Source organism: Xiphias gladius, chromosome 7 (genome assembly GCF_016859285.1).
Source record: "Xiphias gladius isolate SHS-SW01 ecotype Sanya breed wild chromosome 7, ASM1685928v1, whole genome shotgun sequence".
NCBI lineage: Eukaryota > Metazoa > Chordata > Actinopteri > Istiophoriformes > Xiphiidae > Xiphias > Xiphias gladius.
Window position 1 is genome coordinate 8,635,436 of NC_053406.1, and position 15,376 is coordinate 8,650,811.

The 15,376-nt window shown below is 39.5% G+C and overlaps 1 protein-coding gene across 4 annotated transcripts in view; it reads left to right on the top strand.

Moving 5' to 3' along the window:
- Nucleotides 1-15,376, top strand: part of kirrel3b (kirre like nephrin family adhesion molecule 3b) — a 155,620-nt gene that overhangs the window by 102,145 nt on the left and 38,099 nt on the right. For all 4 annotated transcript variants that reach the window (XM_040129858.1, XM_040129860.1, XM_040129859.1 and 1 more), the window contains exons 5-6: nt 7,685-7,842; nt 14,863-15,013. In XM_040129858.1, the coding sequence (XP_039985792.1) occupies nt 7,685-7,842; nt 14,863-15,013 (309 nt within the window). The remainder of the gene's footprint in view (nt 1-7,684; nt 7,843-14,862; nt 15,014-15,376) is intronic.

The following is a 15,376-nucleotide window of genomic DNA, read 5'->3' on the forward strand; positions in this document are numbered from 1 at the left end:
TTATGACGAGAGTACTTATCAACTGTCATGAGTAGGTTGTGTCTGAAGACAGTGCATAGTTAGTCATTGCACTAGTTATAAAGTTAAAATTACACAGGCACACCCAAGAATAGTTTCTCTCTTTTTTCCCTTCATATGTGTTATTGCTGCCGTCAGATGTCTTTCCTGCATAGTATTTTGTTAGCTTTATATTTGAACCTGATCTCTTTTATTACATTATTAAAATGAGATGCACATACAGTTGTTGCAGGGGGTGAAACTTCAAAGAACCCCCTCCCCTCAACACACACACACACACACGCACACACAAAATCTTTCAAAATGACAGGGATTCATTAACACAGTATGATGCTGGTCTTCTGACAAACATTTTGGATGGTATGCCATTTGAATGAACCATTGTGCGCAAGATGTTTGTTTTTCTTTCCTGCATTGTTAATGTTTTGGATGCGTGCTTCAGCAACAATATTCATGTACACAAAAGCCCAAGGGTATCTTTTGTTAATGTTGTTTCCAATTGCCAAAGCTGAATCAGCCATTTCCATGGATAAGTCTGAATTCATTATTTCTCAAGGATCACGCTGCCATCCTTTTAGTAATGGAGGTGAACTTTGAGGGCAGGGTAAAAAAAAAAAAAGAAAACTACTGAGGAATTACAAGTTTTCATGCTGGAAACAATTCACAGAAACTATTTCACACAGTCCATGAATGTGTACTTTGTCAAAACCACTGTCCATGGTGCTAGCTCTGCTCTCTGCTGAGAGTGTGTGAGCTGTTTTACTGCTAATTCAGCCACTGATACTGTTCACAGCGAGTGGGAACCGCTGACCAGAAATAGGACTGTAATAAGAAACATTGTTTGACCTGACTATATAACAATATGTGCAATTTGTTTCCGGGAAAAAAAAAAAAAAAGCTTATGCAAATAAGTAAGTTTCATCTGCTCTGTTTGTCTGTTCACCTGAGCCATTATTATTATTGAGGCATGAATTATTTTGTGTAAGTAGCCTCTGCAGAGCTGTGTGACGCTTCAGCAGGGCTAGAGGCAACTTTAGTCAGTCTGCTGTGTAGGGATTGGCGTTAGTTGTTCTATTACCTTGCACACTGAGTATGAATAAGATTTTTGTGCATGAGCACTTTGTGTGTGTAGATGTACATGTATCCCTCTCACAGAGTGCTGCTGTCGAAACTGTGTGTGTATGCATGTGTGAGCCAAACCCTGAGCCACTCAAATTTTCACAGCAGTCCAATTACGAGTTTTCACAGAAGTTAAAGAAAGAAAGAAAAAAAGCCTCCAGTGTAAGTAACCAATTTGTCTCTTACAAAAGTTAATTTCGGTCTAGCCAAGCATCACAGTCGAAGCATAGGGAGAGATAAGTGTCCTAAACGGCAGTCGTTCTGGGAGAAAATAGGACTGTAATGTTCATATTGCACTGCCTTTCCTTCCATTTTGTCTGAAACACGAGATGGAATGATAACTACATCTATGATATCAGAGAGCCTGTGAACAGGTGCATGATTACGGTAGACAGACTGTATGTAGGAAGCTTTTTTTTCTGCAGCATTTCAGCAGAAGGAGGAGAAGTGACGCAAATACATCTGTGCTCTGCAAAACAACAGTGCCAACTGTGTACAGGTGCTGAGCTGATTTGAGTTCACATTACATAGTAAATAGGTTCGCTTCAGCTAACTGTAATTGTTGTCAGAAACTAATGATCGGCTTATTATTTTTAACTGTGCTTTAGGAGCCCAACTGTCAAATTTCCTGCCTCCCACTCTCACACACATACACACATAACTACATAGCACAACTCAGCCGAGTGGTGAGCAGCAATGTCAGCACCCTCCCAATCTGTGGAGAGTAGCGTCTGGGGCTGCACATGGCTGCGCTGTGACGGAGCAGGCGTTCCATGTCTCTGACAGCTCTGGCATCTTCCCACTCCTCATCTCATCTTCATCCTTTCCTCCATTTTATCTGGCACTGTTCATTTGGTAGATCATGTTAAGTGTTTCCATACTCCAGTCGTTAAAATGTTGCCAAAAACTCATCATGTATATACCCCAGCCTTTGAATCTTCTCTCGTTTGTCCCCTATTCCATTCATTCCCATCCACTTCCTTCCTCTGTCTCCCTTTTTCTTCTATCCCATATTTCCCTTCCAAGCTCATTATTCTTTACCACGTGGCATCACACTTTCCTGCAAATCGATCCTCTGCTTCTTTTTAATTTTGTGTACACCTCTTGTACAGTCCGCCATACTGTTTGTGAGAGTCAAATGATTTTGTGTATTTCTCTCACTTTTCTTTTGTTTCAGTCATTTCACTCATCCACCTTCTCCCGTCTTTTGTGTGTGCATGTGCACACACGGCTGAGAATCTTCTGGCTTTCAAACAGATGTACAATGACAGCACTTGAAGAGGGCCAGTGATATGGGCCAGTGAGCCACGCCTGTCTCTTGTATCCACCTGCGTTGGGTAGTCCGTTCCTCTCCATTTTTGTCTTCTTTTTTCCTGATCTATCTATCACAAACTCTACAAGCTGTCGCAGTGGGGTGACAGGCGGCCCGTGCGAGCATTCTCGTGAAATAGACAGGCAAGTCAGGAAGCTCATTGTTGTTCTGGACACGTCTGCTGAAGCACAGCGCTACAGCAGCTACACATTGCCAGCCTTCCCCTCCCTGATACCATCCAGCCTCCTTGTGAGGAGCCCTCTCTCATTCATTCGCCTCCAAATTGCTTTTTCTCCCCTGCTCTTGCTCCTGGAAAGCCGGGGTGCTCGCAGGATTTCATTGGCTGCTTTGGAGGAGTTCCCCCCAAATATTGGTTTGGCCTGAAAAACCCATCAGGTTCACCATCAGCAACAACAGTTGTTACCAGACTGAAGAGGACTTCTCAGCCAAGTCCAGCACATGTTATCAGCTTCCTCTCACATAAATTCAAGTTTTATGTTTTGGGTTTGGAGAATTTTATGTTGGGTGTTTGGAGAATTCGCATGTATCATGGGACAAAAGGCAGCTTTATGACCCCCAGGGTTTATTCAGGCCCTTCTTGGAGGTGACGGACTTACTGCCTTGCACTGTTGAGTTAATAACACATCAATATACCTTGGTCTCATTTATGGATATCTTTGATTATGCAGTAAAAGTAAATGATCTCACTGAAGTCCAGGCTTTCTGACATCACGCTTTTTTTTTTTCTTTTTGACTGAAGTCTCTAAAATGGGGATTATAGTCAGACATGTTTAGCATTGGTAGATTTGGAGTAATACATAAATGAATCCCAAGTTTTATCTCAGACTGGATGAGGTGATGAACATCCATAAAATTTTAGCATCCTTAAAGCAAAATAATGGAATTACCTATCAGAGGGACTGGGAAAGGTTAATGTATGTTGGGACAGATCAATTCAATTTCTGCCTCAAACAAAAAGTGATCCCAAAAAAAATTATGTAACGAATTACGATGAAACAAAGCCATGGGTCAAACTAACTCCAACAAACTCTTCCAAATGATGAATGTAATCAACTGGCTGTATCTTACAGCTGTTTTAAAGTCTTAAATTGGAGCCACATACCTTACATCTTTGATTAATGCAGACGTGAAAAAAAAAACAGCACAAAATCTTTTGTGTCTGATGTGTTGTCAGTTATCTTTGATTCGCATAAAACCTGTAATCAATGAAATACATGTGGGTGTCAGTTTTCTACAGGAGAATGCAATTTTTTGAAAGAGATGAAGAGGATTATATTATTATAAAAGAAAAAAAATGCAGTGAAAGGAGCAGGTTTTGCAGTGAGTCAGCCCTGTAATTAAATAGGAGTGATCAATCTGCACCACTGACCACACTACTTATGCTAAGTCCATCGAATGGCTGCTGTAAAGAGCTAATTTAGAACCATTAGGGACTGCTGAGGTTGCAAACAGCCCAGTAATGATGATGGCTGATTCAAGTTCAAGGCTTGGCCTCTGTATAACTGTCAGACCTGGCAGTCATAAGACAGGATCAATGCAAGATCTTGGATGAAGAGAAAGAGCTAAATATCTATTTAAATTATTTTTTTCTTGGTCATTCATTTGTATTCATTCATGTATTGATTCCGTGCTCTTTTAGTGGAGGCGATCTCAAAAAGATGCCAAAGAAGCACAAGCTGAGTGCTAGTTACACAGAAAAAAAATTCAGTCCAGGCTGTCACAAACTGTCTCCACATTGCCACCTTCCACATACAGTAAGACCTCAAACACAGTGAAAGACAGAAAGATACAGAGGTAGGGATGCAGGATGGAGGCAGCCAGGCATGTCCTTCTTCTTCTCTGTTCACCATTCACCCTCACTGTTCTTCTGGCAGGCAACCCTACAGGCAGACATGACCTGAAAGTGTAGCAGTGGTCTGCCTGTGACCTCCTCTCTCCTATGTAGCTCCACTATGCACAAAATCATAAACTCCTCTTGCACTGTATGTTCTGACGTCCCTCAATGTAAAACATAAGCCTGGATAATAGTAGACATGTGAGACTATTAAAGTTCAAACAGTGACTTACTGAAACAGTCTGCAAGGGCATAAGCACATTCATTAGCTGTGTTGCCTTCTGACCCTGTAGCATGTATTTATAGACACTGCTATGTGTAAATATGTGTAAAGAGGAGATATTTCCCTCAAGAGAGAGCAAAAAGCCACCGATCTCTCTTTCTCTGAGAGTTTTCAAGCACTCGTGAGCAATAACAAGAAAATCACCTCACTTTGACGTGCGGTGAGTGAGGCCTGTCATTCATAAACTGTCAGACTTTGCTTTCTAATCTCCCCCTCTCCAGAAAAAAAATAAAAAAAACTTTTATGGCTGCCTTATATGCCTGACATATAATTAATGTTTCAGTCATGTCTGCAAGAGAGCAGTGACAGCAAGCCAGTAATACTGGATCATTGCAATCAACTGTCACAGTGCTATCACCGAGCCTCACATTTTGTTCGTTTACTTTAATGACAAATGGGAGGGCTGTGTTGAGTCCCGGCTCATAATGCGTTTCACATGCTCCGTCTCTGTCTCTTGCACACCATGCAGTAACCCTATTCTTAGCATTAGAATAAACTCATGTCATCGTCTTGACCTTGTTTCCAATTGCTGATGAAGGACCAGAAGGTGACCACGTTCTCACAAAGATTCTTTCTTACTTGCCTAGATCAGCACACTCTGTTGTCTGATCTGCCAGTGCTGACCTGAGATTCCTCTGCCTCACCCACCCTTCTGCATATTAATGAAGACCAGATGAAAGAGAGCCAGCCAGAATTAACACCTCATTTTAAACTCAAACACACAACAGCAACCAGTGAGTGGGATTTGTCTTTGAAAACAGCAAATCCACTGGTCCAGTTGGTCAAGTTATTTGTCTGGACTGGTCAGAGTTCAGACTTACCTGTTCCCACAGTGCTCTGATTCAGTCCTTACTCTTTGTAATCATGCTTATGTTGTCGGATAATTTGGACCAACAAACATTTTCCATGTTTTTAGTCAATAATTTTATGTAATGCAGAGGTATTAGTCATGACAGTTAAAGACCAAAATGTCACCCGCATGCACTAATCAACCACAGCACTTCAAGACTAATATGAGCTTGTGTGTGACAAAGAACTGGAGTGCTTGTTTGTGTTTCTGTGGATGACCAGTCTCAATGTGCTGCTCCACTTGCTCTGTATCATGCAACAAATAATGCATGACCATATGTGCAAAAGACTAAATCTGCACCTTGTCGTAAGTTTTAATCCTTACGACATCAGTCCTGGTTGACTGGTTGTGGTTATTGTTGTGGTTTAATACAACAGCAAACACTTCTTGAGCAACTACTTTGTCAGAAATGCAACTTAGGAGCACTTAAGTTGCATTTCTGACAAAGTAGTTGCTGGTGTATCTGTTTACAGTCCAACTAAATAAACACATGTTGTTTAAATAAAAAAGTCGGTCAAAAATAATTGCAACTGCAATCTAATTTCATGCTGCACAGGGGCATGTAGTTTCCACACTACAGCGGAGCACGATAAGAGTAACAGGAGTTAGTTACCTTGCTAAGGAGTAGAAGATGTGCGGACCTGCAGCTCTTCGTCTAACAACTCACTGTGAATGCTCCTTCTCATTCCATTACAATCTGCAAATGTAAAACTGATCTGGTGACAAAAAATGCCGAAAATGACCATTTCTTCTTTCCTTTGACACGTATTTGATGAGTGATCATAGTTAGCACTAACCGTGGTAACAAACACATTGCATTTGCTTTGACTGCTTCACACGAAAATCACCCTGTGGTCCCACAAGTGTTAAATGTCAAGCAGCATCAGTGTAAAATGTTTGATTTGATTTAAAACAGCTCTAATACAGCATTAGTAAAGAGCAGTAAATAGCAAGGCTGAAATAAAATTTAACAGTAACGCTGTATTATGTGCTGCATCATTTCATTTGAATCCCTTCTACGCAGGACGTAATTTCAATCCACCATGGGAACAGCGAGCTCTGCCTCTAACAATAAAAAATATCATTAAAAGAGGTAATTACAGAATAGTTCTGTTTGATCATTTTAAAAATAGATTTACAGCAACTTAGAATTAAAACTGAGTTAAGTAAATGGATAACACCATTTTCTGTCAGTAATTTCACTGTAGAGTGAGCAACATAGAATACTGTATGCACAACTCTGTGGAACCACACTCTCATTTATGTCGGCCATAAAACAGCCCCTTTATAGTTATTGTCATTAAATGTACAAAACAGTGTCCCAAATTAAATTTTCTTTCTTTTCATTCATCTCCGTGCTGTCTGACAGCATAAATCTATCCCTAACAACCTTCCTTCCAATCATGATGCTTTTGCAGGGGAATATGGCAGCTGCCTGCAGCCTTTGATTTCATCTTGCCCCAGATCTGCATTGTAATGAGCACTCAGGTCAATCAATAATTCACTGCAGTTTCAGTTATAAAAAAAGGAAGGAAGAAAAAAAAAAGATCAGCTCATGGTTAAAACCGGAATAGGGCTTTGATCAGTGCCATTTAGAGGCACGTATAGCACTGTTGTGATGCTTTCTTCTCTCTGTTGTATTTGTCAAAGCCTAGAGGGGGAGAAATAGGGGATACAAATGTACATCTGTGTGTCTAGGGAGCGAGGGGAATGGGAGTGTATACATAGACTTAATTACATTTAATGCTGACATTTATGTGGGTACTGTATGTTTGACGGGGATGTCAAAACTGCTTTGATGGATGGCAGAGTTGATTTTCATGTTGATATTCATGCTGTGACTTGTCCAGATCCTCAAACTGTACCATCTACTGCTTGTTTTCCATTAAGTACAGGGTAAAGCTATTTCTCACTGTGATGTCCTTACCTTCCATGCACAATTACACGTAATTGTGGCTTTTATTTGCTAAAGAAACATAATTTGTATACAATAAACCCAAATTTTGTCTCTTGTTGGCATCGTAAATGCTCTCATCATATGGGAATTAACTGTATGATGAGGTTAGGTGTCATGCAGTCAAATACTTGCAGGTGCCATTTGTAGTTAGTTTTCTCTCATGTGGTTCATCATAGATTTCCAGTATCACAGCGTTGTGGAAATGCAATATGTCAGACTATAGCATCCATTCATTATAATGTGTTTATCATATGGCTAACGCCCCCCTTTCTCTGTGTCTGTATCAATAGTTCCCCCAGAGGACCCAGTCATCAGTGGAGGGCCGGTGGTGAGCTTAAAGGCAGGTGACCCACTCAATCTAACATGCCATGCTGACAATGCCAAGCCAGCAGCCTCAATCATTTGGATCCGCAATGGAGAGGTCCTCAGTGGGGCCATGTACTCCAAGGTAAGCATAGACGTGTGTGTCATACCAGGTTTGTAGATTGGCTGGGGACAGGATGGGGGTGTAGCCGTGGGTGAGGGTTGTACGGCAGCTGTGCTTTCAGTCCCAAGAGCAGTTCTTCTTTTATGAAAGTAAACTGAGATAGAGAATGAAAACAGCTATTGCTTTACATTTTTGCACGTTGCCCTATGCTGTAAATAACTACTGCAAAAGTGTTAAACATCCATGAGGTGTTTCAGAGTGACTGGCTGAGTCATTGGTGGGCGTTTGCCTCAGCATCCAAGACTGCCTTTTGAAATGAAATCCCTTGAAAATTCAGGTTGTGTTTTCATTACAAAAAGATGTCTGGCCTTTTTTTTCCCAGTATACAAATCAATTCAGACAAGCAGATGGAAAGATCATGGAACTATCAGTGACTCTGCATTTCTCTCTGGTGTTTTAATCTGCTCTTTCAGGGGCATTTTTGTCTCTCTTCATCTTCCAAACCTGTTATAAAATCTACGATGTCCCTTTCTTTACTGGCATCTGCCTGAGCCTTGTCATTGCACAGTATGATTCTCAATTTTGTGTACCGAGATTGTGTTCCTATTTTTGATGCCATAGTACAAATAATGTTCACACCAGCCTGGTGTCATGATCACCTGACCCCACCAACTCTTGATTGATATTAGCCTTCAATGCTAATCATGCAATCACCACTGTCATGTTTTATTTCCATTTATACAAAGGACATACACCTCTCTGTAACACCATTAAAAGCAGTTACTGGTTTTAATGTTTTGGCTGAAACATTAAAACTGGGAACTGGTTTTAATGTTGTGGCTGATCAGTGTAAAGAGACCAGGCACTTAAGAGCACTCCCACCCCCCACCTTCCCTCGCTCCCGCCTCATCCCATTATCGGCTTTTTTCAAAGAGCAGATAAATGCCATTGATTGGGCTGTGGTACGGCACCAGGCCGATTTAAATAAAGTGATTGCTGGAGGTGCCGCTTACTAATGGTGGGCAGAGACTGTGCTTCCTGCCTTCACTTCCTCTCAGAGCAAAGGCAGATATGAGGACATTCTGTGCTTTTAGGTGATGGATGCTCACAAGCCTGCACTGAGCCCATGTATATCCCACTTCCCTTTTATCTCTATTGCCAACCATTAAAAAGCAATGGGTTTGATTAAAAGAAGATGACTCTTTTTGGGTTCTGAAGAGCAGTAGGGGGACATTTTGTAAATATAATCATCTGCTCTGATGGTCTTCTCATATCCCGCAGATGAAGAGGACTAATGTGAGCAGATGCGGTGGTGGCTGCACAGAAATGGCTTTTCTGATGGTGTCATATCTAATGACAGCTTTGACCCAAAGATTATTTCCCACTAACATCTTACAAAACTATTTCCTGGACCAGTGGTTAAAGAGAAAAAGTACAATTAAAGCTATCACTTAGCAAAAATTTGTGTTAGTTTTACCATATAAGAGGGTCACTAATTTGATGCATTGCTGATCATTAGTGAGGGTAGCTTTCAAAAAACAGAACTGATTATATTATTGAGGGGGCACCCCAAATAATCAAGAGGCAGAGGCTTGTCACAGTAAGGTGGATGGTTCAAAAATCAAGGCTAGCGGAAATTAATGAATAATGTTCTTCCTTCCCTCAAACACTCAAATCCCATCTGCTCCAGTGGAGTTGCTTAGTGGCAAACAGCAAAGGAATGCTTGTAATCTGCAGCCTCCAGGTCTGAGCTGTGGTTTGGTGCTGCTCACTTGCTGTATGATAGTTTTGCACTGGAATGGTACAACAAATCATTTGAAAAACATGATGGGTTCTCCTACCAGAAAGTCATTCTCCCCAATGTGCTACATATTTTTCCGAGTGCTCTGGTGGCAAGCTGAGAGCTGGCGAGCAGGAGAACGGGGAGTTATCTCGTTGTTAGGAGGTTTAAAAAAAAAAAAAAAAGGCAATTTTTATGAGCTGGTCTTGCTGGCAGGAACATAACAGTGCTTTTTTATTGTATACTCTCTCAACTTTGCAGTACCATCATGTCTCTGTTGAATGCCGCTACAATTGCTAAAGTATACATGAAGCTGCTGATGGATATCATTTTCATCTTAGCAAGCAATTACCATCTTTCCAATCCTAGTTTTTCTCAAGTGTTCAACGCAGCTGCTTTTACTTCCTCTCATTTACTTTAATTTTCTCCCATACTTCATGACAATTTTTTTTTTCAATTTTAATCTAATTAGAGCACCTTAATTCATTTTAATCATCACCCCCACTGAGTAATAAGGTGGGAAAATACTTACAAATAAAGTAACTAATTAAACTTTTTTTCATTGTGAGACAGGTGTAGTTTTCCCTAGCAGCTGAGGAGAACTTTAAAGTCAAAGGGCTCTGTACTTTCAACACTAATACATTTCATTGATCCAGTTTTAAAAGATCTCAAAAGATTTTGGCGAACTAATTAACCTCATTTATTCTGCCTTAAAATATAAAGTGTGATCTGAAATATAGATCACTTCAATTAACTGCTTTTAACAACTTTTGGAATTATCTTTTTGAGGTGAATTAAGTCAAACAAAAGAAACATATATAACCTCAGTGACCATGGTAAAAAAAAAAAGGGTATATTTTCACCTTTTATGAACAACGTTACAATGTACAATGTCAAAGTAATTAACTGTTTTAGTAAAAGAACCCTTGTGTGGTCCAGAGTTAAACATGACTGACTGAATAAAACCCAGAGATACATCTGATATCAAGACAAAGGCATGTTGGATGGGCTATCAGAATATTAATGATGTATAAATTGTGAGCTTTTGCTTACTTGGTAAATTCAGTAGCGTCCCTGGGAGGCTTGTCTCCTCTATGTTACCTATTACTGACCCAGTCACGGCTTTCCCTGCATGCCAGCCAGGTCTCAGTGGGTCATTTTAATTTCTGACCATTTTAGACAACTTGAGGGTAGAATTAAATTTTCATAAAGGATGAGCAATATGTGTGTCTAACTGTTTTCCATGAACTGAACTGACCAAAATCAGATAGTTAAAAGTTAAACATGAGACTATATGGCTTTATAATGAAGTCAAACTTACATCAGCATTCATAAATAGAAAAATAAGCTTTCTCTCAAATACTAAAACCATTTTAGCCACACCCAGCAAAAACATATATTTCACAGTAAAGCAGGTGAATGTAGTATTGTTATGAGTCTTCAAGTTAATTAATTAATATAAATATATATATTATATATATATATGTTTATATATATTTTTTATTTTTTAAGTAGTCTCATAGTATATTATAAAACATTTATGTACAAAGTATAAGCAAATGTGTTTTATCAGCTATATATACTTTATACTTGTAATATTAGAGACTTTCCACCTGTGAAAAAAAAAAAAAAAAAAAGTGGCCCAGAGGTCATCTATGCAGCTTATCACAACCCATAGTTAGGTTGTATTGCTAGGTGACATCTAGCAGCCATAGTAATTATAACAGGCAAAACGGAGGAAGTCAGGTGATGTATTTTAAAAAGCAACTAAGTTTGCAGTGGGAGGAGGCTTGGATGTATGGATGGGTCCACTACAGGGCTTTGACAGGAGATCGGTCTTTGTTTCCAGTTTGAAAACCAATAGTCATCATTGTTTCTTTTACCCTTGACCATACCACACCCTTAACTAAATATTTATTATTGCAACCATGATGATGAAGCTCGTCTAACCTAAAGGAGGTACTTAACTTAACCAAAACCATGGTCTTTTCCTAAACCTAATGAAGTAGTTTTTGTGCCTAGAAACCTAACCAAACAATGAGCATTACATGAGTTTAACTATGTGTTTGTGACCATTGTAACCATGATGACGAAGGTCTGGTATGTCTGCTGCTGTAGGGGCCCTATTTCAGGAGACGCTCCTATGGGTTGTATCAGAGGGTAAGGACAAACCACCTAAACTACCACCTGGTTCTTCAGGTTGGGAGACTGGTAATATTTACAAGAGCTCACAGGATATGGTGCACATATGGAGCAAGGTTGTTAGCTTGTTATTTCCTCATTGTGACAAAAAGACTTTGTATTGTTTTTATTGAGCATATCATCCATTAGCAGTGTAGCATTTATTTTAATTATTTGTACATGCGGTTTTCGTATAGTAGCTAGATAATAAAATTTTATTTTACAGTACAGCATCAATTAATATAGCTCAGTGGTTAGTCATATATCCACCCGTCAACTACACACACAATACTAACCATGTTTAAGTTAGACCATTGTGTGGCAGAGATTCATCAACAATTGCTGCTACCAAATATAATGGAAGTGTTAGTAACTCATTAACGACATTTCATGATGGTCTGACTTTAACCACACTCATGCCTCACTTGTTTTGTAAGCAAAAATACATCTCTGAAAGTATAACTTCTAATGGAAAAGTAGGGTATTGTGGCATGTTTATATATATATATAGTTATTCAGTAAATTTGGTATGTATCTCATGGGATAAAATACAGTTTAATCTGTTATATATGGACCAGCAACATTAACAGCTGAGGTTCGAATTAAACACAGTTCTGGTTTAGGGCTAACAGTTAATTAGCTTGGCTGGCAGCACAGCAAGTTTTACTTTGTACATAATCTATTTAGTTCAGCCTTTTTTAATTAGTAGTAAATTCAGCTCTATAGGCTTTTTCAAGCTACTGGCTGGTCTTCTACTGACAGGTCACCCTCTTCTTAAATTAAAGGTTGGCTTGGCAGTTGCAGCTTTAAGTCAAGCTAAGTTAGCTATTGTTATCTTAGCTGGCTCAGGGTTTCGGTAGCTGTTGTTCTGTTTTGTGAGAAAGAAGACAATCTATCTCAAAATTAGAGCCACACTGACCACACAGGATACCCCTGCAAAATACCATAAATTATGGTAAATAGCAGAGATTTTGTGAAAAAGCCGAGCCCAAAGCAAGACCCAAATGCCAGAAAATGTTAGACTTTATTTTAAGAGAGCTAACAGTTTCAACTAATGTTTGGTAACACATTAATCAGCTTGATAAGCTGAGGGGTGGCTCTTTGTTGTGTTTCTTTTACCCTCTATAGGTCAGAAATCATATAATGCAGCTTTAAATATGCCTGAACAAAAGCAACCTGTTCATCTCTGTCTTGTTCATTTTGCCATTCCTCTGCTAGCATGGTTAAAAGGCTCCAGAAGGCACATTGGCTCCAGGCTGTGATATGAAAATTTGTAATGTGGCATGGTGTTGAATTCAATGCAGCAGCCAGCTAACCCCCTTTCTAAGATTAATGACTTCAGACAGGTCCAGAGCGACGAGGGAAACAATCCTGATTGTGTCAGAAAGGATATTACATTGACATATCCCGTGTCTGACAGCTAATGCGGTCTGCTTTAGAAGTGACTCACGCACAACTATGAATTTCATCACATGGTTCACATACAAATTAATTTCAAAGATACATGGATGGCATCTATAATGTCCTCATACTGCAAATACCCAGAAAAACTTGTTTATCTTTAATAACAATTTTACAGATGTTCTAATGTAATATGCCACTTGAGAGGCACCTTGAGGTACGTGAACTATAAAGTGATTAGGTGAAAATATTTCTTTTGAAATGTATTGTTATTTGATTTTACAAGGTCATTGACATTTTGATTATATTATTCAGAATATGGCACGCTTTAACAAGAAGGCAGGCACAAAGTTAGATTACAGTTTTATTAAATAGAAACCCTTGCATTAAAGTAGAGAAATGATGAGATAATTACCACTGGTTTATACACTGACAATGAGCCACAGTTTGACCTTGCTAATGATTAATGGGTAGTGATTATGGTGGTTGAAATAATGTACATATGTAGGTTTCTTGAACTTTTTGAGAATTTTTTCGATATAATGTACCTGGCCAACTTTTAGACATGACATCTAAACTTATCTTTTATGCCTTTCAAAGCCTTTTGTTTTAAATTTAAACCTATTGTACATAAGTAAAGTCCCAATACATATAGAGACTCTTGGCTTAGAGACTAAAATGTTGTATGGACCTTGAGGTGGAACATGAATATTTTTCTTGCTGTATGGTGTGCTATAAGAATCCAAGTAAGGGGAATATCCTTGAGCAATCCATACATTTGTGAGAGTAATCCAAAGGCAGCAGTGCAGTAAAGCAAGTCCACAGTTAACTCCCTCTGGTCAACATAGTAGTTCTGTTTCTATATTAAAAAAATGTTTGATGTACTTCACTATAGCAGGGTCTTCTTTTCGTCAAAAACATAGAGCAACAGTGAGCCTTCTTTAAAGAGATGGTAGGGAAATGCATTTTGACTTTGTGGTTGACCACACTGTGCCCCGTTGCCCACACAATTTGTTCTAGTCAGTGACTTTGTTCTGTCCTGCACTGGTTAACATAGACTCCCAGAGCCCTCCCCCGAGCATTTGAGGGAGAGTGAGAGCTACTGAGCGCTACCAACCGATTCCAGATGGCTTCCACAATGTAGGGCTCAGAGGATGAGCGCTGAAAAGAAGATTGATTTCCTTTGTGGAGTATGACAAGCCATGCACTCGAGCGCAGCTCTCCAGACACACAAAAGAGTCTCAAAAAACATATTTCTACTTTTTTTATTTTTTTATATCAATCAGCTTTCAAGTAAAACCACAGGCTAGACTGTTTTTCTCTGGTTCCCCAAGGGACAAGATTTTTGTGAATTTGCCACTGTTTTTTTTTTTTTTTTCCGAATTTTACACCTTCTTTATCAAAGCTTATCTGGTGAAATGCTTGTTCCACCTCTCCTCTGTTTGTATGTCATCCATCATAAAGGATGTATTTGACTCTAAATTTTGGGTGGCGCAGTTTTGGAGCTTACCACCCAAAATCAAAATAGTTGGAGATTCTGTTTATTGATTATGAAAATGAATCCATGGTTCCAGCACGGCCAACCAGCCATACTGGGTATACATTTAGAGACTTAAAACATTTAATCTACACAACTCCCTGCACTGTTACTTTACCCAGTCCCTCTTTACTCTTTGCAGACCTTGCTCCGGGATGGTAGAAGAGAGAGCATCGTGAGCACGCTCTACCTATCGCCTTCCAACATCGAGACAGGTCAGCAGATCATCTGTAAGGCCTCCAACAAGGCAGTTCCCAATGGCAAGGAGACCAGTGTCACGATTGACATCCAGCGTAAGCCCACCACTTCTCCCTCGCTGTCTCTGCCTTGACTGCTTTCAGTGTCTCTCCCTTTCAGAGTTATTGTTTTTTGAAGTCCTTTGGTTAATGATCAGTACAGACGGGGGGAAAAAGTCTCTGTATGACATGCATTACTCAAAATATGACATATTTCTCACATGCAGAGGCTTGAAACTATCAGACAGGCATAGATGACTAACACTGTAAATATCTACTATTCATTTTAGGCTCTGATGGATATTTAAAATTGGTTTCCATTTTGTTTTCATGCCATGTACGGTAGGCGGGTGGGTGGATTGGCGATGCATCACTTCTTTTGTTTGTTAAAGTGTAATATCAAAGGAGATGTCTTTCTAA